At 40.1% G+C, this 25,208-nt stretch overlaps 1 protein-coding gene across 2 annotated transcripts; it reads right to left on the bottom strand.

The window, feature by feature from the left end:
* Positions 1–10,808: 10,808 nt before the first annotated feature.
* Positions 10,809–15,481, bottom strand: EPC1 (Nucleotide-diphospho-sugar transferases superfamily protein). Of its 2 annotated transcripts, none has more exons than XM_087678386.1 (5): positions 13,542–15,481; positions 12,959–13,364; positions 12,708–12,874; positions 12,540–12,610; positions 10,809–11,569 (listed from the first exon to the last, which is right to left on the bottom strand). In XM_087678386.1, exons 1-5 carry the CDS (start codon positions 13,709–13,711, stop codon positions 11,406–11,408), a joined length of 978 nt encoding a protein of 325 aa, XP_087534512.1. In that variant the 5' UTR covers positions 13,712–15,481; the 3' UTR covers positions 10,809–11,405. The 2 variants fall into 2 exon arrangements, with proteins under 2 accessions (XP_087534512.1, XP_087534513.1); XM_087678387.1 differs by having other exon boundaries at positions 10,809–11,566; positions 13,542–15,479.
* Positions 15,482–25,208: the final 9,727 nt, after the last annotated feature.

Here is a 25,208-nt window from a genome sequence, read left to right as displayed (position 1 = left end):
TATTATATATGTATTTTTTGTAAAATAATTTTTTACCTTTTTTTAAATAGAGGTTCCGTTACTACGAAGGCTTTGCTCCTAGAGCACTCTCTTTCTATATCCTAAAAGGCATTTTCGAGATTTCAAAACTCCCCTAATGTCTAGTTCCTTTTCTACACGTGAAACAAACTCGTAGGGGCCTTTTTCAATAAGGAAGCTTGTTATATGAAACTTTCATGATGCATAGTTGTTCTTGTCTAGCTTTACAATAATAGAATCCTCACTATTCTTAGTCATTATGATAATATTGAGTACCAAACAACAAGCAAATCTTCTATAATCTTTCACAGGATATACATAGTAATAAACGAGGAAGACTTTTGATTGATTTCTCAATAGTATATATCTACAACCTATTTGCAAATAAACCATGTTTTTCCATCCTTAAACTGTGTACCTAAGAAAAGTCGACATAGCTAAAACTATAGTATATTATGAAATTGCTATCCATAACCTTGTGGATCTAAAATGGAACCAAATCAGCCTCAAATGTCCAAAAACACAGCAAAAAATCCATAAAGGCCTTATTTGCAAAATATATACTATTCTAGTTGCACACCAAATCGCACAGCAATATGATTTTTTTGCTTTGTCCTATTTTCAATACCTCCACATGCAGTATTCAAGGGAAAGAGCTGGAGAATGAGAGAGCTACTTACCAATTACTTGCTTGCTTGAATCCTTGCTCCTTCTTCTTCACTTAAGTCTCCAAAATTGGTCTCTCCCAATGGCGCTACTTTGATACCATGTCACAAATTGTGTGGTGGGGGACTTGGTTGAGCACAATACAATATATACAAAGTACATATAAGGTAAAACAAAAGGCAAGTGGCCTATTAAGTCAAATAGTGCATAACTAACTATACTAATCAATCGGAGCTATAATTATGTCAACTATAGGTAAGTGTTACTAACCATATACAATAAGTGATAAGTCAATGACCATTTGAGGAACATAATGACCATTGACATGCTAAGATATATGGACTCTAGAAAGTCTACAAAATATCAAATATTTTAGAACACCTCAAAACAATTTCCAAGTTTATATTATACGATGGATACTTAATACTTTTCAGAGTGCATATTTTTATCATCTTACATGCTATAAGATGCAGGTTGTTACACACCACTATACACATGCATGCACAAAAAAGTTTTGCAACACTATCATCATATCCTTGTATGATAGAGCTCTCAAGACGATGGGATAAAACATGTGATATCAAAGGGGATATTTAAGTGACACCTAACATCTTCATGTATTATTCTCCTCTTTCAGAGAAAATTATTGCATGCTCCCTTTCAATATACACTTGAATCTCATGCAATCATAAAAAATATAGGGCATGCTAGTCTTTGTATCAACTAGACATAATGGAACATCCAGTTCATAAACTAGTAATACATTGAGATCAATATATGACAATAGGGGGCTGATTGTTTTAGGGGCTTTATGTTATGTTGAACAAGATAAACCTTTCTCTTGAGTATGACCTTTTTTTCATCTTGTACACAAATAACATTCATTGTATCTTATTCAACAATTTTACCATTTTGGCTTGTATAGTCTCTATTTGGTTTTCTTAACCCATATGCTTTTAACAATCAATAGGGATGTTGGGTGCTCACAATAGCTCAAACAATATCAAGCTTAGATAAAACTCTTATTCTTTCAAGAGCTTTCACACTCTCATGGTGGCTCAAGTTGCCTTTCACATAATTAACTCATACTCTAACTCTAAATTATCTATGTTGTCTTGGTTTTATCCTGAGATTATGAGATGAAAATAGGAAACTCAAATATTTAGACACCAAAACTTACCTCTCTATCATCGTAGTCTTATTGATTGAGAGGGGCTTCAATGGTTTCAAAATCCAAGTGTTGCTCCTCCACATACACACTAGCCTTTCATTTCTTGGACTAGCCAATATCACTATTAGAACTAATGGAAGAAGGAGAATAGAGGAAAGAAGAGGAGATGGGAAGCTTCTCTGAAGCTCTCATACGCACTCTCACTTAGTCACACTCACTTCCTCATCCTATCTCAACCTCTCTTAGTCTCTCACTCAAGTAATGGGTAATGGCTATATATTTAAACTATTCCCCGAAGTGAGAATAGAGGAAGAGGAGAAGAATATGCAGTAGAATTGGAGGGAAAGCCTCAACCAAAGCCACAAGTTTCACTATATGTAAACCCTTACATATTGTGTGTATTCAAAACCTAATTCAAAAACCTTGTATCTATATAAGTTTGTCATGAATAAAACACATCCTTTTCTTATTCAACTCCTGAATATATTGATTGCCTATTCAATCATTCCTTTTGTGTGGAAAAAGAAAGCCAAAAAAGGAAATTTTCAAATATATTTGTTTGAATCAATATGATAGACTTACATATTTTTGTATAAACCCCCTGATTGTCAAATGGCCTAAGGCTGTTAATCCCACATCTCCCCTCCCCCTCCTCCCCCCGCCCCCCAAGCCATCAAAAACAAAACCCACGTTAACCCCTCATGCCCCCCCCCCCCCCCACCATTCAGAGTTGTTCCCCTTCCCCCTTCCTTTCTTATCGTTCAAGATTCACAACACCACCCCCTAGTAAGCTAAGAGAGAAAGGGCCCCCAAGTTTACTCTAATTGGAGATGTTTAAAAAGTGGGATCCTAATTCTTTCGGGCAATAGGAAGTGAACTTGGTGTAACATGAGCATTCCTATTCCATCTCTCTGAACCCCTATTAGGTGAGAGGGAGCTATGGTGGAATATAGAGTCAAAGCTATGAGAGAGAGAGAGAGAGCATAAGAAAGCTTTTGGTGGATATTCAACAGCATGTATTCTTCATTAACTTCACTTACATATGACTATACGATGTGTACTAGTACAAGGGGTGTCTACTCGGCCTTTGGCCATTGGCCTTTACCCCAACAACCTCCCACTTAAAGACCAAATAGCCTTTAAGGAAGAATAAAATAGTAAATATACTATCCAATGCCCATTAACACTTTGCAATGTGCAAAGTGTTTGGGAGACAAGCTTTTCTTGACAAGATCTATAGGTTTGTCATTCATATGAATTTTGATAAGCTCAATCTGGTTACCCTCAAGCATCTCCCTAATACTTCACTTCAATGTACATTGTCTTTACATGAAAGACAATATTTCACACCAACTATAGGGCACTTTGACTGACACAATGTAAAATAGGTATGCCTACTACAATACTAGAATCTCCGACTAGACAAGTAAGCCATATAGCTTCCTTGCATACCTTAGTGGTTGCAACATACTTTGCAATCAACCTCAATGGTGGATAAAACTATACATGGCTGCAATTGAGAGACCCATGAGACTGCACCTCCTATGAATGTAAATATAAAACCTAGTCAAAACTCCACATATAAATGTTTACTCTCTCACCATCATCACTACTCTATGTGCACAATCGATGTTTAGTTGAACTAATCACTTTTGATGGATTAATTGAGAGACAAGCCAAGCCTTTCACACTAGAAAATTGAAGATTCATATATGCAATCACAAGGCTAGTCATTTTGATTTTGGCATAGAAAAGAAAATGTGAGCTGCGTGAGTTGTGTGAGTTGTAAAAGCAAAATTAGGATAAATTGGCCAAGGTAGTGGCATCTAAGGGACACTCATCATAATTTTTCAAGAAAGATGAGTAGATGCATACTCACTTTCCAACCTTTGAAACAACTTGTGCCACGATAAGAATTTTGGAACGTTGGTCTTCACATCAATAATTCATAAACTACAACCCACAAAGCTTACAGGGGCCCCATTACATGTCAATTGATGGGTCCCCTTAAGTATACTCAAAGTGTTTCTTCTCTCTTCATCCATGGTTGACAAAGTTAAAAAGAAAAGAGAGGGAGACATTCCAACTTCAATGATTAGGGTAAAAGGAATCATTGCAGTGATAGCTTAGGGGCCCTCATTAAATGATTATTGTGAGAGAAAAACAAAAGTCATTGTATGGAGCCCTTCATGTTATGTAAGAAACATTTTTGTGAGAGCAAAATAAAAAGTTTTTGCATAAATACATTGAAGGCATGCTACCATTACAAATAAAGGGCATGTTGATTTTTGCATCAAGTTCAAACCTTGGAGCTCACAAATCTATTCCAACTGGGAGTGGTTCCATGATGCTATGAAACCAATTGTTTGCGGGCGATAAGTGATGCTAAAAGAAGGCAAGAGATTACATCGGATATACATCTAATCTATGTCGAGTTAATGTGTGTGATATTTGAACAACGTCTTATGAGCCAGAAGCATGTTATATATAGGGGATTTGCTTAAGCAAGGTTGTTAATAAATTGGGGTATAGTTTGTCATATTAGACTCTCATGCTAGTATATATGTCTATGCTACTATATTTGCCTTGCTAAGAGCATGAGAATCCTTAGAATGCGTCGTTGTGTGATGGTGGGTGGTGGTTTTAAGCGAGACGAGAAAGAGGCCAAACGCGTCACGGGTTAGGGTCCCCCATCGATATCCACATCAGCGTTTCGCAGTCCCAAACTTTTTGTGAGAGAGGGATGTCGTATTTTGAAGCGCCTGAAATCATCTCTCGTGATTCTCGAATCCCAGGCTACGTAAGATACAAACAAACAGTACCGTCGGTACGGCCTTCCTTTTGGTTGTAGAGTTCGATACGATTCCCGAGGACGCCCGCCACCCCCCAAATGACCTTGTCAATGGCATGATTTCCTATCCACATGGATCATGCCACGCGTTTTCAAGCTTCTAACCTGCGCTTACCTAGTCTAACTCTAAATATCCAATTAATTGCCTTGTCAAGACTTTGAACTTCAAGGACCGGAACTGGGCCGGATGATACATGTGTGTGTGCGTGACACGTGTCCCCTTGAGCATCAAGGAGAGGATGGATGCAAGCAATATGTATGCGTGTGTGCACACGTGCTCGTGCGCATGCGTGTGTGTATGTGTGTGTGTGTGTGTGTGTGTGTGTGTGTGTGTGTCACCGTAAAGAGAGATGGGACCAAATGTGTGTAACCTAGTCATTAGGGTGAAGACCTCGCGGTCTAGACCTTGATCCCTATGCTCCATACTCATCCCTACACTCCATAGTGTGTCACATAGAAGAATGAAAATTAAGAATTGAAACCAGGTATAGAGATCACCATCCCAACGGCATGCCATTGGCCTACGCATAAAATCATGAGAGAGAGAGAGAGAGAGAGAGAGAGAGAGAGATCACCAATATATAATTATGACAATATTATCAATGTCTCTGGCCCTAAGAGACAATAATCATAAGGGTAATGATTATGATCATATTATTAGTGTCCATACGAGCCAATGAATCATGGTTTATATACCCTGGAGACTTAATGTAAAGCAACTTACATATATTCCAAAAAACCTTTTGAATTTCACGAAGAATTTTTGAAACCATGTGGCATTCATGACTTATTCGTCATAAAAATGCCAAAAGCACATAATTAGCTTAAAATTTCTTCAAACAAAAGTTTATGTATTTGCTAATTGAAAATGTTTTTCATGAACACTATCATAAACCACTATATTATATAGAGATCAAAGGATTTAGAAAATACACATTCTACCAAAAAGATTTTCTATCGTTAAATGCACATTATTTCATTAATAAGTGCAAACAAGTAGTTAGAAGACAAGGACTACTGTGCCTAACCTTCAAAAAATGGGATACTAATTTCCCAATCTTGGGCATGTGAGTCATGAGTGTTCTTTCTCGTCGAAGACTTGCACTCTACAATATCAATGGTAAAGTAGACATGAGAGCTAACTCAAAAGGAGGGTAAAACCCTTACCTTTGGAAGCATGGGTATAACATGGTGATCTCCCCTCAACCCTAACCCCAATGATTGAGCAAATTACCAAGGGGTATGGAGACATGCTAGGGTTTGCTAAAGAAAACACTAAGTGTACAACCACAATTGAAACACTGTGCAAAAATGCAAAAACACAAAACAAAGAAGAAAGATGCCTCTAAAGTGAATGAATTAATGTAGTAAATGAAGGAAAGAGTGTACAAGATGCTCAAGGACAAAGCTGTCCAATAACCCATGGCTCTCATGGGAGCGGGTTGAGGGAATAGTTGAAGTGTAATATCCACAACAAGGGATGAATCCCGAGTGCTATAACCAGTAGTTGCAACTGAGATTATGTTGAAAGTAAAAGGGTGGCAAGCATGGGCTAGAATTAGTTAATGCAATAATGTAATCGCCTGAAGATTATGATAGCCAATCATTGGCTAGGAGGTTGGGTGACAACTATAGGAGGATCTAATGCAAAATGAGCTTGCATTGCAATAAATGCAAGCTAAATGATATTTCAGAAGAGGTTGGATAGTAGGGTAGTAGTAGTGGATAGGGCACCAAGGACTAGTAATGGCATGGCAGTTGTCACAACGTGCTAAATAGCCATTGGAAGGAGAGATGTTGATGGCTAAAACCTCCATGACAAGGGATGAGATTGAGAGGTGGCCATCTTATCTGTTTATAGATAAGTGGATCCTCCCAAAGTAGGGTTCTTGCTTATGGGACACATACACTCTCTAAAACCACATACCGTTTAATGCAACTTTAGGTAATTTACATGTTTTGGGACTGTTTTAAAGAGGTAATCAATTTATAATACATTTTTAGCTCAACACCCCCTCTCAAGCCCAAAACTAGAACAAGAAAGGGATTGTATAAACTAGAACCAAAAAGGGATTATAAACAAAGTCAAACCCATTTTACCCCAAGGCATCCCATCCCAAAGCAATCAGACCATCAAACAAAGGGTACATGTGCTGACTACCCGATGGCCTACCAAGACTGTAGAGACAATGGTTATATTACCAAGGGAGTTCAATTGATCACCCTAGAAATGCCAAGGTATTGAAAAAGGGTGCTCATTTACTACCCAATGGCCTACTATGACCCACAAAGGCAGATAGAACCACATTGAACTTTGTCTCTTTTTTTCAAGGCTTTTAAATCATTATTTTCGAACAAGTTATCGTGACTACTCATGGTTGTCAATGACAAAGTACAAGGGTGAAGAAGTAGGGAGGGGTGGTGGTAAGGTGATAAAAGAACCATCGGCGAAAATAGCTCAAGATTTGCTCAAGGATAGTTTGCACAATGAGATGCACATGGTAATGCTACATGATGAGAGTGCATATCCAGTAAGGTGCCAATTAGACAATGTCCCTTGTGGGAAAATTCTTCACTTGGCCAAGAGCCCTATTATAGAGATGATGATAATCATGTAATGCAAAGGGTAGTTTCAAAAGTAAAGGAAGGTCAATGTCAAAGACAAATGCCAAAACCTATAGATACTAGAAAAAGGGTAGAAACCCCTCTCGACCATGGATGTTGATGCCAAAGGAGGAAGAGAAACCTAATGTCAATCTTTGTGTGGTGTGGAGAACCATGATGAAGAATAAAGATGATGATGAAAGTGGACTTGGCATCCCTTAGCCAAAATAGCCAAAGGAGAATTAGCCATTGAGGTACACAAATGTGCCCGTACTCGATCTCGAGAGGGCTCCTATGCTAACCAAGTGGTGTAGGCAATCCCAAATGGTGTAGGCCCTCCCCAAGGTTCCATTTTCAAGAGATGGCTCCTATGCTAACCAAGAGTGTTAGGAAAAGTCAGTACCAAGGCAGTTGGGATTGGATCAATACTCAACCTCAAGAGATGGCTCCAATGATGACCAAGTATCATAGGCATACCCGAACCTCAACCTTGGGAGATGTCTCCTATGCAATCAAGAATGCAAAGGCACAACCACCAAGGTAGTAGTCCACCTTTCATTTAAAAACAAAGTGTAGAAAATTATAGGTAAATGATAAAAACGCCTCAACTTAAAGGAAAGAAAGACAGATGTCAAAATAAGGAAAAAGGATGCCTGATCTTGAACTATACCTAAATGAGTGGTAGATGCAATGGAAGCAAATGAAAAAAGGAAGTGTGTAGCAAAAGACTTGAAACCTAAAGGAAAGTAGCCTAAGGTTCCTAAGGATGACCTAGGATACCCAAGAAACTAGCCTAGGGGAAGATAATGAGCACACCAGTGAGACGCTCCATGAGGCACTAGCTAAGTGGGAGATCTAGGATCCACCATGCTAATGACCGACCACTAATAAACACATACCAAGGGGTGGAGAAACTATGCTATCTCCCTTAGGAAGACCCTCTCTCAACCTCCTTAATGTGGCACTACCAGTATTGAAAGGGGCTAAGATTGGTTTGGTAGATGGAGCATTGTCCTCCAAATCAAGACCATAACATCTCAACAGAGCTTCCATACAAGTAGCAGCTTGAGAAAGCATCAAAGGATCCAAAGATGAGAGTGGTTTGAGCCATCTTGAATCAATATGTGATGTATAGTATAATGACAAAGAAACCAAGCAATCCAAAGATGAGAGTGGTTTGAGCCATCTTGAATCAATATGTGATGTATAGTATAATGACAAAGAAACCAAGCAATCCACAATAGCCTTATGTAACTCTTTAGAAGAGAACCAACTCTGATACCATGTGGAGATGTGCTAGGGTTTGCAAAAGAAAACAAAATGTATATGACCACAACTAATTATAAAGAACTCAAACACAAACGCAAAAACACAAAAACATAAACACAAAACAAAGAAGAAAGATAACTCTAAAGTGAATGAATGAATGTTGTAAATGAAGGAAAGGGTGTAACTATGCTCAACAGCAAAGATGTTTAACAATCGATGGCTCTCATAGGAGTGGGTTGAGGGAAGAATCGCAATGTGACATCCACTGGGGATGGATTTGGAGTGCAATAACCACAAAACGCAAGATGAATGATGCACGAAAAGAGACTCAATAGCAAGGCATCAATAATGAACAAGGCATCAAGGACTAGTGATGACATGGCAACAATCACAATGGACTAGACATGGTGGAGACCTACACGACAAGGGATGAGATTAAGTGATGGGCAAACTATCTATATTCATAAATGAGTGGATCTTCCCAAATTAGGATGAGAGTAAATGATGGGCAACCTATCTATTTATAGATGAGTGGATCCTCCCAATTTAGAATTTTGGCTTATAGGACATGACCACTCTGTAAGACTAAAGTTCCATTTAATGTAACTTTAGATAATCTACATGCTTCAAGGCTATTTTAAAGAGCTAATCAATTTATAATGCATTTTTAATTGAAGAAGGGGGTCCCATACCATTGGTCACCACTTTTGTGTGGATTACTCCAAGTCTTGAGATACATACACTCCTATTAAACTTAAATTTAAGCATAAGATATAACTCAATTTGTCAATAGTATGTCCTTCAGAGACGGATCTAGTACTCCCCTACTTAGAAGCATCAACTAAGAGAATCTTGCTCTTGCAGTCATCATTCTATGTACCTCAATTCCCAAAACTCTCTTTAAACTACAAAAAGTAGGAAATTCATTAGACTAGGAGGGGCATGCTACTGCGTAAACCTTGAGAAGAGGATGGCCTATCATTGTCGACTAGGGTGGTTAGGAGATTGAGGTGGTTAATATTTACAGATTCAATGAGGCAAAAATGAGCAAGCAGTGGAGAATAAGGTCTGAAAAGAATGTTAGGTGGAGGGGAGAACTTAATATGGTAATTGCCCCGAGTGATGCATTGAGTGATTCTTCTCTTGCTTGTGGAGATGCTCAAAACGTTTTGCCATCCACAATTTCCATATGGTTCGCTACTGTAAGACATGTAGACCAATCCCCAAGTTGCTTAATATGCTTTCTGAACATGACACAATTGACACAAGTGCATTAATACTCTGGTTTGGCATTCATTGCATCCTATTTCAAATTAAGCTTTGGAGCATTCACAAGATACACCTCCATTCGTGAATTTACAATATCCACTTGGAACAGATCTCTTGTAGTTTCTCCTCATCCCATTTCTTAAGCCACTAAGTACCAAACAAATCCACATTTGAACCTAGCACCCTCAATTGCAATGTAGTGATCATGCATTTCTATTCTCTCAGCTAAGTTGCCTATACACCATCGTGATGGCCATCACCTCAATTAATCACATACCGATTTCTAGAACCATCACAAAACAAAGTGGTCAAGGCAGTGGCCAAACCACCAAAAATCAAACATGCTGATGCAAGGGTCACCCACACACCAGCAACCATGGGACAGGAGCAACTCAAGTGCAACCAAGATCACAGCCCACAAGTAAAGTGACCCAATCCATTTTTGGAGTCCTAAATTTAAATGATGTGTAGCTATCACCAAAGAGGGAAACTACTAATGGTTTTCTCCTCAACCGTTGAAAGCAAGCCCCCACAAGAACTCACCCAAAAATTCCTTACAAGACTTCTCTTACCCTGTACTGTTTGGACTTGCCTGTCTATTCTTCCAAGATAGGCAGCTGCTACAGCAAGTCTAAGTAAAGAGACAAGTACACAGGGATTGGGTGCAGTCAGTACCAACTAGTCAGAGACCATTTCATGAGCAGATGCACATCCATGTGAAGAGAGACATAGATGACTTCAACCCGACACTACACTAGAATCCATTGTCCTCGCAGGCAGCTCTAAGATACTTCGACATTAGTCCTACGATCAACATTCAGAGCTTCTGTCTTGCATCCTATAGCAGATCCATTTGGTCATAAGTTCTGAGACAAGTTCTTCCCCTGCAACAAGTACTCTAAGAACTACCACTCTAATTACAACTTATTAACTAAGAAAAGAGAATGTGCAAAAGAGACATGGCACACGTTCTAGAAAGACCTCTGAAGGGCAACTTTCAATATGTGTGTGCTGTGTTTCAAAAAGTTTACAGCATTTGAGAATTCTCGAGAACAGGCTAGCTCAACATGCTCTCGTCCATAAGCAGGAACGAAAGAAGCTCAAGCACATTTCCAGAAATGCCTCCAGCTTCAAACTTCCAAGTTCAGAATGCAGTAAAAGGCTCCATCTGCGGGGAAACCTGATTACTGAACAACATTCGTATGTCAAGTATCTTGTACATATCTGCACCATGTAATACTGAGATTTTCTAGGGGGGGATCACTAAGGGCATCATATGAAAAATTTTCTGCCGATATCAACACGATCTTCTCATGAAGCTGTCAAAAAGAATGTGTCTATCATCAATTCAAAAGTCCAACATGGCAACACAATCAGCAGTAAGGAACCTCTGAAACTGTTCTCAAATCCAATGGAAGCCTGGAGAACCAATCAAGTGGATCTCAGTGAATGCTAGTATACAAAGCCAGGACTCCCCCCACAGGAGAAATGTTACAGCCAGCAGATCCTCTTGAGAAGGAAAAATATCATCTAGAAAGAATGAAGATTTCACATGATTCACCAAAACCACAAAGTTCGAGCATCCATAGCCTTGAAATTGCTGGAGACAAGAGGCATCCGTCCATACATGTCCACAAAAGTATTTAAACAAGCTGTCCTGTGCTTGCTGTGACCCGTTAAGCTGCTAATTCCAGTAGTTCCAATCTCGTACAGCTTTCCTGCTAGAAAAGAACTGTTACTTATTGAACAGATCCAAATAGTTCAAAAGTCATTGAAAACCTAAGCCATTCACTTTGTAAAGAAACTTGCAAGATACACAATAGGAACCTCTTGAACTTAAAAGACTTAAAGCCTCTGCAGAAGTATGATGGGGCCCTAGATTCTTTATATGTACCATAAATACAAAGTTGTAACGATTATGGAAATGCTTAAATGGCTACTCCTTTTGTACAGAGTAAACACTCTAAGCTTCAGAGAGAATGTTCAACTGGAGTTTCCACAATTCTCTCTGGACTGGCAATCCTGAAAGTCCATATAGGTGGAAAATTCTCTAGACAGCGGAAAGGATTATTACAAAAGAGAAGAAATAGCATTTTCCACTGTTTCTAAGCCTTACTAGAAGAGTTGCACATGTCTCATGCCTGAAAAGGTGCAGCTCAGGAACATGCTATGTATACTGCTGGGCGCTTCCACCTTTCCAGCCATTTCATAATGGCAAAGTATTGGAGCATCAAAGACACTAAAATCATTTACATGAAGGAAGTAAGAAATATGTGTAGGAGTTGGGAGCTTTCACCTTTCCAGCCATTCAGTAACAGCAGAATACTGAAGCATCAAAGATTTATTTCTTTTGCAATTACACTCATTTCAATACATTTCTTACTAAACCTCGTTTTCTTGTCACTTCAAAATCAAACAAGATTAACAGCAGCCACAAGAGATGCTTTTATGGCTTGCCATCCACGTGCAGTAACTCTCCCATAGAGAATGGCAGCCGAAGATACTCTGGGCAGAAAAGCATGTGCCCAGTAATAGATGTGCAGCCAGGTATAATTTCGAATCAAGAGTGTAAGGAACTTGATAACAAAGTTCCCCCACCAAAAAAAGGCAAGACACGTATTCCAGATGATACAGACAACCAGTTAAAAGACAGACATCCTAGCCAAGGAAAATATCAAATAAATGACGCACCTTTCACCCATATAGGAGGAGCACCAGTAGCATTAGCAACAAGAAATGACATGGCGATATCCTCACAATTCCTGTAAAGGTGTTGAAACATCAATCTCAAAAGGACACTGTTTAAAAGCCAGTAAAAACTACTGCAATCATTTACAAAATAGGTGCACTGCATCAGACCTTTCCCTCGTCACAAAGTCTCTGATTTGGGCAGGCATATGATTAGTATAGAGGTCAAGATATTTGTGGTGAATAAATGCACACTTTGACAACACCATACTGTACGTTCCAGTCCACCATACAGACCACCAGCCACCGTAAGCATAGCGTGTATGTCTATCGTGTTTCTGATTGAAAAGACCAGGAACAAGCATAGTCAGAACTTCACCTCATAAATGAAAGCTTGAAAAAACAATGAACACTTCAGTCACCTCTGGCTGAAGCCAGTGCATCCTTGGTACAAAACCCACCATACTGTCACGTGCACTAGTCCATACACTGAAAGCAAATGCCAAGGTATCACAGGGAACCACAACATCATCGTCCACAGAGAATATTGCATTCGTTGTAAGGCCATCCAAAGGCTTGAACCTTGTATTGAGATTGTCCTCATCATGCATATCAATCTTCAGCTTGATGTTGTGAGAAGATTTCTTAGATGCAGTCTTTACAGAAAATCGCAAATCTGACAGAAGAGTATCAGATGGTGGGTCGGTGGACTCACTCCATACAACTCGAATAGAATCCACGTTTGGGCAGAGAGAATAATGTTGTACAGATTTCTTCAACAAGTCAGGGCGTCTCCAAGTATTGATTAATACAGTAAAGCGCTCTTGACTGCAAAAAACCAAACAAGCATTGCAAACAGTTACTTCAGGTCAAGACTAAAACAGGAAACCACAAAACAAGAAGAAGTCTTAGGAATGAGCATCCATATACAAAGGTTTACACATAAAGATATGCTAGAGCAAAATCATAAGAAACTTGTTCTACATTATGAGGCCTTTAACTTACCTGTCCCAATCATGTACTCGGTGATGCCATCCCATAATGGAGGACATACGGCCTGCAAGAATGAATAGACCCATGAGCACACACAGGCCCATCAAGACCCTAATCCGGTTGTTGAAGACCCACATCATATGCCGATAGCGCCATCGACTATGTCCGCCTTTCATTGTCATGATACCTGGCTTGCGCAGTGCAATTACTGCACAACCCTTACGTGCTCTGCACAAATCAGAACCAGGAGCCTTCTAGGTCGCAGGCATACAAGCAATGCTCCAAAGTCGCTTGCCCTTCCTTCACAAGAGAACCACTAGAAACCTTCGTGAAATCAGAGACTGCGGTTTGTGATGATGCCTGCTCTGTTTCACAACTTATTTGATTTGCCTGTCTCAAGAACCTCTGCCTGTTTGATAAGTCCCCGTCTCTTGCTGCAAAACGTCAAAGATATGACAGGCCCTGTACCGTAGGATTACGAAGAATTTGGGTTGGGGGGTGGGAAGGATCGGGGAGGGAGCCTCAGAGACGTTTTGTATGCTGAATTGTGCAGAGAATTTATCGCCCGAAGCCGGCAAGATCAAAAGACGGCGCAAGAAAGAAGATCGCCGAGGGAGAAGAAACCCTAGAGCAGGGGACGGCAAGTGAAGGGCCTAGCGGCGTCTTCTTCTTTGTGGGTGTCCAAACAAACCTGGGACTGATGTCTCCGCTGTGGAAAGGGTCGGGAGGGCAGGCGGGAAGATCAGACCTTGTCTCAACTCTACTCCTGTCGAATCTCCTGGTTCTCTCGCTCTCTCTCCTGTGCAGTGTAAATGCGTCTTTTTTCTTCGCTTCTTTTTTCTTGGTGGGTTCTCTAATCTCCTCTCCCGAGTCCCTCTTCTTAATTAAGACTTAAGAGTACCGAATTAATACCTAACTTGTGGGCGGCGCTATAAAAGCTGTGTACTCCCCAACACCTTTTCTACCGAGCTTTATGCGCGCACCCTAAAAAACAAAGCAGAATGCTTCAAAGCAGAGGTTCCTGTGCCTGTTGCCCCTCTCTCTCTCTCTCTCTCTCTCTCGTCACACAAATAGAGGAGTCCCCCTGGCAACTCGTTCCCTCCCAGAGAGCACAACTGACAAGCAACCTTCCTTGTTGATCTTTCTAACCACAACCCACTAGCCTATCTCCGAAAACAGAGAGAAAAAAAAAGCAGAGAGAGAAAAAGAAGCAGAGGCACCCCCCTCTAGGCACTAAGAAACCCACAAATGTTCTCGGACTCAAAATCCTTCCCCTCCCCCTCTCCCTCTCCCCTCAAATCTCTCAGCGAAAATATGATCTGGAGTCCGATCTCTCTCCTCTCAAACATATGTAGGACTCTTGCGATCCTTGCTTGCTCGCTACTACCGCAACCTACAATCTTTCTTAACAGATGAAAAGGAGAACCAGAGCCACCCCTTCTAGCGATAAGAGACCCACAAATCTTGTCGCACTCAAAATCCTTGCTTCTTGCTTCCTCTCTCCCCTCGAATCTCTCTCTATCATGTAAGCAACCCACGCATTCCCCTCTCAACCGTCTCGTTCTGTAAAAGCATGGTATTCCCTGTTTGAAATCAGGAATCACGGGATTCCTTGCACCGTTTCATCAAAGCAAAACAACTGCATAATCCGCTCGTTTTGACAGGATTCCTTCTTCTCACAGGCAGGCTTCTTTCCACTTAGCCCTTCGTGTAAGCCTTAAGGAACTCTGCCTTGCCTTAACTCGATTTTTGTAGTGTTTTTGTGTGTTTGTTCTCTTTGAAAGCCGCCTCTGGTCCCAACTACCAGCCAGCCACGTTAGCAACCTTTGAGGAGGGGCCCCTCTCGAGAAAATGAGCACGATCTGTCTCCTCGAACAGACAAGTCCCGGTGCTTCTAGGCAAGCCTCCTGGTTGTCTCTGCACTCTTTGAAGCTGTATCGTGGAACATCTTTCCTCCACCCCGACCCTATCTTCATCGACCCCCGTACGCCCCCGCCCCGCCCACAAAAACCCTTGTCCCATTTTTTGTTTAGGTCTTTCCCACACATGAATCATATTGAATTCTTGCAACATGTGTGCCATTCAAATTTCACATGCTGCATTTGTATTTTATCACAAATATAGAAAGTTGAAGCTATGGAGTGACTAGCTTTAGTTTGTGTAAGAGCATGTAGTCAAGTCCCACCATATCACATGTGATTGGTACACTTAACCAACTGAACTTATCTATCAAGACTTGAAAAAGGCCATTGAGTAATGTAAGAGCCACACCCCTCACACGTTGATAGACCTACATGAGAGAGTCACCCATGTTCACAGCTATGGTGGGTCTTAGTCTCATTCACTTCTAGTGCGAGCATATATGTCTTTCAAAGGAGAGAGAAACCAATGCATGCATCAAACAGGAGGTGAGAGAAATGATGAAATTAGTGAGAAGACTAAGTGGCCAATATACAAAATATTTGCACATGGATTTGCTAGAAATAGTTAGTAAAGTATCTTCATTTTTAGATGTGCTTTGTCGATTGGGCTAAGTCTTGCTTTTTATGGGGTTCAAGTTCATAAGTAAGGGACACATACAAGCAAAACCCCACTTTTTTGTTGAAATATCAAAGTGAGAGCAAGAGAGTGTGCACAAGAGGGAGAGAGAGAGCTCAAGTACAAGAAGAAGATCTTGCTTATTGAGTTGTTCACAAGTACAACTAGTACACTCTCCTCTACATTGAGAGTGACCTTTAGGTTGTTTAAATAGCCTTTGGATGGCTAGGATTAGGGTTTTCCCCTGCCTTTCAGTTCATTCACACCCAGCTACCCTTATCCACCCTTGCATACATAGGGTTCACACGTCTATCTCTCAACACCCCCCCTTTGCCAAAGTGGCATTGGATTACAAGACATGTTAATGCCCCTCCTCAAACAAAGTGGAAAGCCTTTATAAATCAAGCTACAAGAGTACTTATATGTAAAGGATTTATAGATTTAGAAAAGTTGATCATCAGGTGGGTTGGAGACAAAGTTGACCTCCATTTCTTTTGGTACTTTAGGGATGGTAGGACATTTACTGGTATATGCCCTATCTTCTTACATTTGTTGCACTTCATTTTGTTAGGATATTGTTTCCAACAGTTGTTGACAATATGAACCAAGACTTGGTTACGCCTGTTAAAGTGGATGCCTGACTAGTGCTACCTTCTTTCTGATTTCTTTTCTCCTCATCCAAACAAGATTGGATGGTGCTTTCCAAGGTTGATTGAATTAGGGATATTTGTAAGGGTAGTTACAAGGGTTGGAAATACCTTCTTTACAGCTTCAAGAGAATTACAATGGCATCTTCATCATGAATTGGAGCTTGAACTGAGGATAGTTGTGCCATGAGTCCCTTCATGTGAGAAATGAACTTACCTAGGTTCTCTCCTTGTTTGTACTCCAAGCTAAAGAATTCAATATTAAGGAAAATTTTAGAGTTTTTTCTTTAGCACCATAAAGCTTTTCAAGCTCATCCCATTTCTCCTTGGCAATGGAGAGTTGGTCAATGTGATGGATTAGGGATTCACCTAGATGAAGCATGTTTATGGCTTGGGCTCTTTCATCATTTTCTCCATCAAGTGGGTTTGATGGATCAATAACCTTGGTCCCTTTGATGAAGGGCCAGTAGCCCCATTTCATCATTTTATACTTTACTAGTACCTACCATGGATGAAAATCTTTTCTATCAAACTTACAGATTTGAGGTCTAACATCAACATAAGCCATGGCCATGATAGGAAGGTCTTATCGATTGCTCTAGGTAATGGCAGTGTCTAGTCCTTTACACAATAGCCAATAAGTGTGAAAGCAAAAGAGATTATTAATACATAGCAAGCTCAAATGTGATGTGTTCCAAGATGAAATGAGGGATAAGGACAATAGTCTATGTGTTTATTCCTACACATAGCCTTACAATGACAGTTAGGCACTTAATGAATATGCTTAAGATAGAGACTAATCTCCTCAAGATTGAGATTTAGGGTAAAACATCTTCCACATACTGATTAAAAGTAGGATCATGACTATGAGACGTAACATTAGTGCTTATAAGCACTCATCTCATAGTATATGTCTACAAGTTGGATTTCTCACAAGCTTAATGATGTTCACCAAGCGCCTTTGAGCCTGAGATAGAGCTTCCAAATTTGCAAGAGACTCCACAAGACTTAAATCAATGGTTAAAATCACTGTTGATTATTTCAATAAGTGAAATTTTTCAAAAGACCAAGCTTTGGCTATGGATGCCAACAAGATACCCAGTTAGGGTTTTGCTCTATGTGAGCAATAGGGATGGAATTAGTCCAAACCCTTTCAGGGTTAGAAGGCCCACTTAAGGATCTACCAAAGCCCTATGATAGTCACCAGGATTGCACTACCTCTGTAAATTGTGCCAAGCCACTAAACGTCACGCTGCCTAGATTACGCTTGTTAGCATTTCTCTACAACGCTAGCATGATATGCCTCCAATGTCCACGTTTGACTCAATGTGATGATGCATCTTGAGTTGGGGAAGAAGTTCCTAGAAGAAATCAGGAGTTGATATGGCCTCCTTTTCTCACATCAGCTCTGGCTGGCTATGGAGGTTGAAAGACTAAGATGGGAAAATGAGGCTTTTCTTGTGCACTTAATGAGAAATGGAGTTGAGGGAAGCAAATAACGACGCAAATAGCGATGGTTTGTGACGACAATAGCAACAAGTGTAGTAAATTTGCAATGCTAATAGTGGTAGTTACAAAGAAAAAAATTTATGGCAGGGCAGCTTGCACTATGTGCTGTATTTACATTCTGCAAATGAATTACATGTAAAGTATACAATGGTCGTCAAAATGAAGGCAAAATGTACTTGAACTCACAAGACTGATACATAAAATAAATACAAGATTGTTGAATGAAAGCTCATGGAATCATAGCAAGATACAAAGGATGATAATAACATAGTGCATCGAAAATACTTACATAAATCACAGGACCAAAAAGGAAGAGGATGTGCGCTCCACGAATCCAAGCGTGAGCTATAAATCCTTGCCATCCGAAAGCTCGTCCTGACACAAAGGAGTATCGAACGAACTCTGCAAAAAAAAAAAACTACACATTAGTCCACCATACATAATGTATTTTAATAAAAATAGTAACTATGAACAAGAGAGATGAGTGACTTATTGGGCCGCCGCCTGCATTGAGTCTATCAATCAATACAGTGAGACTGTGTTTCTCTGTAAAATCGAGTCTTTAGGCCGGTGGGATTGCGGTTTGTGATAGAGTGCTGCAAAGAAAACAAAATACAACTGTTAGAAACATGATTGTCAGTAGAAGCGATATTGCAAAAAAATAAGAGAGAATAACAAAAGAAAAACCATCGTTGCCTCGCATTGCTGCCTTCAACGTCCTTGATAGCCTCCTCCCAGAGTCTACGCCAGTCATCTACGTCTAGCCACTCAGGCTTTGAGGCACCACTCGAATTTTCAACACCTTGCATGCAATCGTCTGTGTGACATGTACATATGCATGCACTCCATCATCCAGCTTGTGGAAAACCTATCTGTCGTAGTGGGTATCGGAAACTCCTCATGCAAGAATGCTACTATATAGTCCTTGCTCCCCTCGGGTATGTTCTTCAAATGGTCTAAGACATTGTGCTGAAAAACTTGTTGGCACAACTCTCTCATATGAGCCATCACCCTCCTCCCCTCATCATTCATAATCACGTGTCAGGACCTAAAACGGGCCCGACACTAGCTCTCTAGCACTAGCCGAGACCTCTAAGACACACAAGATATCCCACACAGCCTTGCAGCCAAAAGCATCTAAGGGACACGCTACACTAAACTCTAATATTGATTCTATGCTTGTAATAGGGCACAGTTCAACATTTTCTTCCCCTACTCCTCAGAGGGAGACCCCATACACAATGGAATAATACACCACATATCGCGTACACAGGAGGCAACCTCTTGGTTGAAACACCGCAATCTCACTACAGCTCTCCTACATCTCGAGGATTGGCCCCTTGATGCACTGCTCCAACATAAAGAACAAACGTACAAGCTCCACTCTTTTGTATATTGAATGATCCAAGAGTTAATATTTCCTCACTAAACTTACCCCAAAGAACCGCTCGTCTATAGTACAGCCTAGGAATCCTCACACACTCCATGTTGGTCATTTATTTAGCAATCAAGTGCTATGCATCCAGGTTTTTATACCATGTGGTATGCAAAATGCAGAAGTGTATGACCATTGTGCAAAACCATTTTATGATTAAAAATCAGCCACGTGGTGTGCAAAAAAATCATTTAATGATTTTCGATCTACTTGTTATTGCGGCATTGCTAAAGGCTAGCACTGAGTTTCCTCGTGTTACTATTCTCCTTAAACTTAAATTTTTATCGGCATTATGCTATGCATAAACCAAATGAATCAAAATTTTATGTATTTGCAACAATCTCTCACTCTTACAATCCCTTTTTTCCCTAACCATTTAGGTTTTGTAGCATTGCATAAGTGTAGGGTTCATTTTTATGTTTTTTTTCATGTAGATAGCAATAAAAACTACACTAAAACATACAAACAAGGATGAGATGAGAATCCTCATGTCTCAACCTTGTCTCACATCCACAAATATGGATCCTTTTTTTTTAAATTTATTATGAAAATGGTGCATGGCCTGTGGACATTAATCATGGTTGGCGTATTGAGGGCTGCAAATAATTCATCACGGGAGCTCTATGCTGTATGTCCTAATGTAAAAGTGACGATTGGTGATGTACAAGAAAAGCAACACTTCTTTGTGCAAGATAATTCCTCATATGCAATGATTTTGGGACAGCCCTATATTACAGGTGTGCATATGGAAACAAAGGTGCTTGATGATGGTTCTGCTTATGCAAGAGTCAGAAGCAAGGATGGGAGAAAACAGTCCAATTTCTTATTGTTTGTGTTAATCATCCTAGAAATCGTGATACGCTTCGAGAGTCTCCTTTGGTTCCAAATGCAAGGGAATTCAAAGACCTGGATTTTCACTAAGCACTGTTGTAATGCGGGGCTACAGTAGTGTTGTTCAATGGGTGTACTCGCCTCTTGATAAAATGAAGCATATATTTACTATTGGTAATTCTCAGTTTGCAGTAAACAGTTCATGTTGGTTTAAGCCTATGGAAGCTATGTGTAGGGCTGAACGCATATCTATGAAACGGGCTACTAAAAAACTGAGGGCATTGGGGTTGTTAGTTGAAAATGATGGCATTTCAAGCATCTTTTATGGGCTGAATATTACTAACACTATGGCTGAAATTTCAGCAACTATACATGCAGAAAATGAGGCTGAAAATAGAGTGTTGTCAGTATGTTCTTTGGATATGTATGATATTATATCATTGTTTGCTCAGCAGGAAGGATTACAATGGGTTGAAGCACTTGTGGAGACAAAGTATAAGATAGTTGACAAAAAGGTGAAACCAATTGCTTTGCCACTTCCACCAGAGAGTGAGGGTATGTATGAAAAAGTGTCAAGGCAGCCAAGCTTATGGGATCCTAAAGATATAGGTCATCAGTTTACATCTGAAACATTACAGGAATTGAAAGTTGGTGCAGAAGGGTTTCTTTTGCCTACTGAGAGAGACTGTTTTATGTGGATGTTGGCTAGACATGGGAAGGCATTTGCATTTCAGCCAAGTGAAATAGGTTGTGTGGATCCAAATGTTGTCTCTCTTATGGTCATATTTACTGTGCCACATGTACCATGGAACTTGAGGCCTACTCCAGTGCGCCTAAAGCTTACTTGCCAAAGCTGATGGATTTGCTAAATAAAAAGATTTGCATGAAGATCTTGAAGCCTTCTTCAGCCCCACACTCAAATCGTTGGTTTACTGTGCCCAAAAAGAATGGGGCTTTGACATTTATTCAAGACATGCAACCAGTCAATAAAGTGACCATAAGAAATGTGGGTGTAGGTCCTGTGGTTGATGAATTTGCAAAGGCTTTTGCAGGCAGAGCGATCTATTCTTTGGGTGATCTTTACTCGGGTTATGATCAATTTCAACTTGCAATTGAAAGCAGGGATATCACAACCATGAAGACTCCTTTGGGGTTAGTACGGATGTATACTCTCCCATAGGGTGCAACAAACTCAGTGGCACACATGACAAATACTATGAATAGGGTACTCATGGATTTTAATACCACAATTGACTATGCCCTTCTTGGATGATGTTCCAATCAAACGATGTGCAATGGATGAAAAGAATGAAGAGATGGATGCTCATGGATTCAGACACTTTGTTGGAGACCATATTGTGGATTGTGAGAGGATTTTGACACATCTAGAAGAGGTGAATTTAACTCTTTCTGGACAAAAGTCTGTCTTTGGAGTTGAAGAGGTTTTGATTGTTGGGCATATGTGTGGGCCTTATGGGCGAAGGCCATCACCAACAAAAATAGATGGGATTGATAGAATGCAAGATGTATGCACGAATGTATCAGAGGTGTATAGATTCTTGGGTGCATGTGTGTTCTATATGATATGGATTCCTCACTTTGCACATGTAGCTGATGCTCTTTATCAGCTTCTAAGGAAAGGTCAGAACTTTCATTGGGAAAGGACGTATCAAAAAGCAATGAAGAAATTGAAGCAACTCTTAAAATCTGCTCCTACATTGAGAAAGGCTAACTATTCACATGGAAAGCCTATCATTATTACTGGTGATACAAGCCCAATCGGGATTGGATGGGCAATTGGGCAGCATGATGAGGAAGGGCAAGGATATGCAATTCGCTTTGGTGCTAAAGTATTGACTGAACGACAGAGAAGATATCCACAGATAAAAAGAGAATTATGGGGAATTGTGATAGCCCTTAAATGTGATAAGGAGTATTTTATGGGTGCTCATGTAGTCATTGAGACTGATTGTTTGCTGGTATTGGGTATGATTACTAGTTGTGCTACCCCGGACATTGCTATGCTCCGGTGGATTGCATACATCAAATCTTTGAACCCTGAATTTCAGCATATTGCAGGAAGAGATAACCCAGTGGCAGACATGTTATCTCGAGCATGCTACGAGAATGAAGATGGGATGATGGACGAGGAGGAAGAAGATGACTTTCTTATGGCTGAAAATAATGTTGCAAGAGTGAATTTAGCAATGCAAGGTGTTGCTACAGCGTTAACAGAAGCTTGGACAACAAAGAGAAGACACTTTAGATGTTTTGCATCTTGTGTAGAAGTGTTTTTGGAAGACAAATATCCAGGAGAGTGGCTGAGAATTGGTCAATATCTCAGTACATTAACAAAGAGAGATGAATGGTCAGATGAGGAGTTTAAGAAGATCAAGAGGAAAGCCTATGGATTTTTCTTAAAAGATGGATACTTATGGAAACATGCTAAAAAGAAACAGGGTATGCCATTGCGAGTTTTGGGTGATAGAGCTTCACAAGTAACTGTTATCCAAGAATTTCATGAAAGCTTATGGGCTGGTCATAGAGGTGTTTGGGATACTTTTACAAAGATCAAAGAAATATATTGGTGGCAGGGTATGGATGTTGCTCACTTTGTGGAAACATGTATGACATGTCAAATGTATTCAACTGTGAGACATCGGGATGGATTGCAACCCACATATCCATTGTCTCTTCATTTTAAGTGGGTGGTGGATTTGGTCACAATGTCTACATGTATTTGGCAAATGAGATATCTTGTGCTTGCTCGTGAAGACTTGACTAATCAAGTGGAAGGGAGAGCTCTACGTACTAAGATGACAAATGTCGTATGTACTTTTCTCTTAGAAGAGATCTTTCATCGATATGGCTGTGTGGGAAAAATTACAGTAGATAGGGGTGAGCTAGATGTAGATGAGGCTCATGATTTCTTTGCACGGTTGGGGATAAACCCTGAAGGAAATGGCAAAAGTGAAAGAGGTCATCCACCTATTGTGAAGGCATTGGCAAAAGCATGTGGAGAGAAGGTAAAAGAGTGGCCACGATTGCTCCATTATGCTTTGTGGGCCGACAGAACAACTCATAGTGCTGTTACAGGATATATGCCTACTGAATTAATGTATGGTCAAAAACCTATCATGCCGATAAAAGAGATGACAGTCACATGGAGTGTGCTACCTTGGGAAGAGGAGTTGTTAGCCTTGCGCATTAGATAGTTGGAAAGAAAGTCAGAAGACATAGAGGCAGCAATTGCAAAGTTAAGGGCAGCAAGGATACAGAACAAGAAACGGTTTGACAAAAGACATAGATTGAGGCCAAGAATCATACAAGATGGGGATTGGGTATTGGTTTATGATAGCAGTTTAGACAACTAGCATAGTGCCATGCGTAAAGTTTCCAAAAGATGGTTTGGACCCTATGTGGTAAGACGTGTTTAATAATGCTACTTATGTATTGAATGAGCTGGATGGGACAGCCATAAAACTTTTGATAGCAGGGAAAAGAATCAAATTATTCAAAAGGCGGGAATCTACTACCTATGAGTTGCCAGAATTGGAAGAAAATAGTGATCCTGATACAGGGGCTAGCTAGGAAGATATGGAAGATGAAGAAGTAAAGGATATGGTTGTAGAGGAAGAGGAGGACTCAGAATCCGGTGACAACTAGGATTTTGGCACATACCAGAGGATGTGCAGGTTCAGAGGGGGTGGATGTCGTGATGTTATGAGGACACAATGTGAAAAAGTATGGAATGCATCACCATCCGACTTCTTTATTGATCTAGAGAGTCAATGTGATCTAAGCCATTAGTACTAGTGTGAGTTGCATGGATTATAAAAAAATACTAGATTTTTGGATAATTTTAACCTATTTTTGATATTATTTATTGTAAAAATCCAAAGAAGTTAGAAAAAAACTTCTAGATTAGGATGATATGCAAAAAGTTAGTTGCTTTTCAGCCAGTTAGGAAATTTTTCATAAAAAAGACAGATTGATAAAATCGCGTGCGTCGCGATTGCTGTAAACAAGTTGAAAACTGCAGATTGAACTGAAAGAAGAAGAATGAGTGATCTGGGAGATCCGTGGTCAGGTGTGCTGGAGTTTTACCCCTCTTTCGGAGCCAACGGAGCCATCAGATTTGGGTTTCAAGCAGCAGAGAAGAAGCTACAATTTTTATGCACGTTTTGTTCTATGAAGAAGCTCCAGGAGATCTAATGCCCGGAGATTGCTTCTGAGTAGTGTGAAGATTCCAAGTTCTTTCAATACATATTGATTCAATTCATTGTGATTATTTTTTTTGTAGTATTTACCACTTGGGTACTCTCTATCTTCTCTTCCATCTCCTATCTCTACTTTCTTCTACTTTTGATCCCTGGTGGATTCGATCTTTTGACAAAAACCCTTCTGACAACATCCTCTACTACTCCATCAACATCGTTTGCTTTAAAATTGTCATCACCCCTCACCCCCCACCCCCTTCTCTCTTTCATTGATGCATATGAACAGTCGCTAAGAGGAGAGAGGAGAGAGAAAGACTAGAAAATCAAAAATTTAAATCCTTCATTAAAACGGGCAAGCTTACAACTATCTTGTTCCTCTCTTTGTCCTAATCGAGAATCTCTCTTTCTCTCTCCAAATGGGGGTGTATCGGAGAGGCATCAATCAGATTTTGAGAGGGCATTGATGCTTCCCTCGATAGTTTTTGCATTAATTTAAGGC

This window comes from Lygodium microphyllum, chromosome 5, assembly GCF_053477565.2.
Source record: "Lygodium microphyllum isolate KBCC chromosome 5, Lygodium_microphyllum_v1.1.10, whole genome shotgun sequence".
Lineage (NCBI taxonomy): Eukaryota > Viridiplantae > Streptophyta > Polypodiopsida > Schizaeales > Lygodiaceae > Lygodium > Lygodium microphyllum.
This window is presented reverse-complemented; position numbering and strand designations above follow the sequence as displayed.

Excerpts from the sequence above, each read along its gene's own strand:
- EPC1 (XM_087678386.1), bottom strand. The coding sequence starts at position 13,711 with ATGACAATGAAAGGCGGACATAGTCGATGGCGCTATCGGCATATGATG. Across the intron at positions 12,875-12,958 it reads TGCACTGGCTTCAGCCAGAG|AAACACGATAGACATACACG; the intron begins GTGACTGAAGTG and ends CTTTTCAATCAG. Across the intron at positions 11,570-12,539 it reads TCCTCCTATATGGGTGAAAG|CAGGAAAGCTGTACGAGATT; the intron begins GTGCGTCATTTA and ends GTTCTTTTCTAG.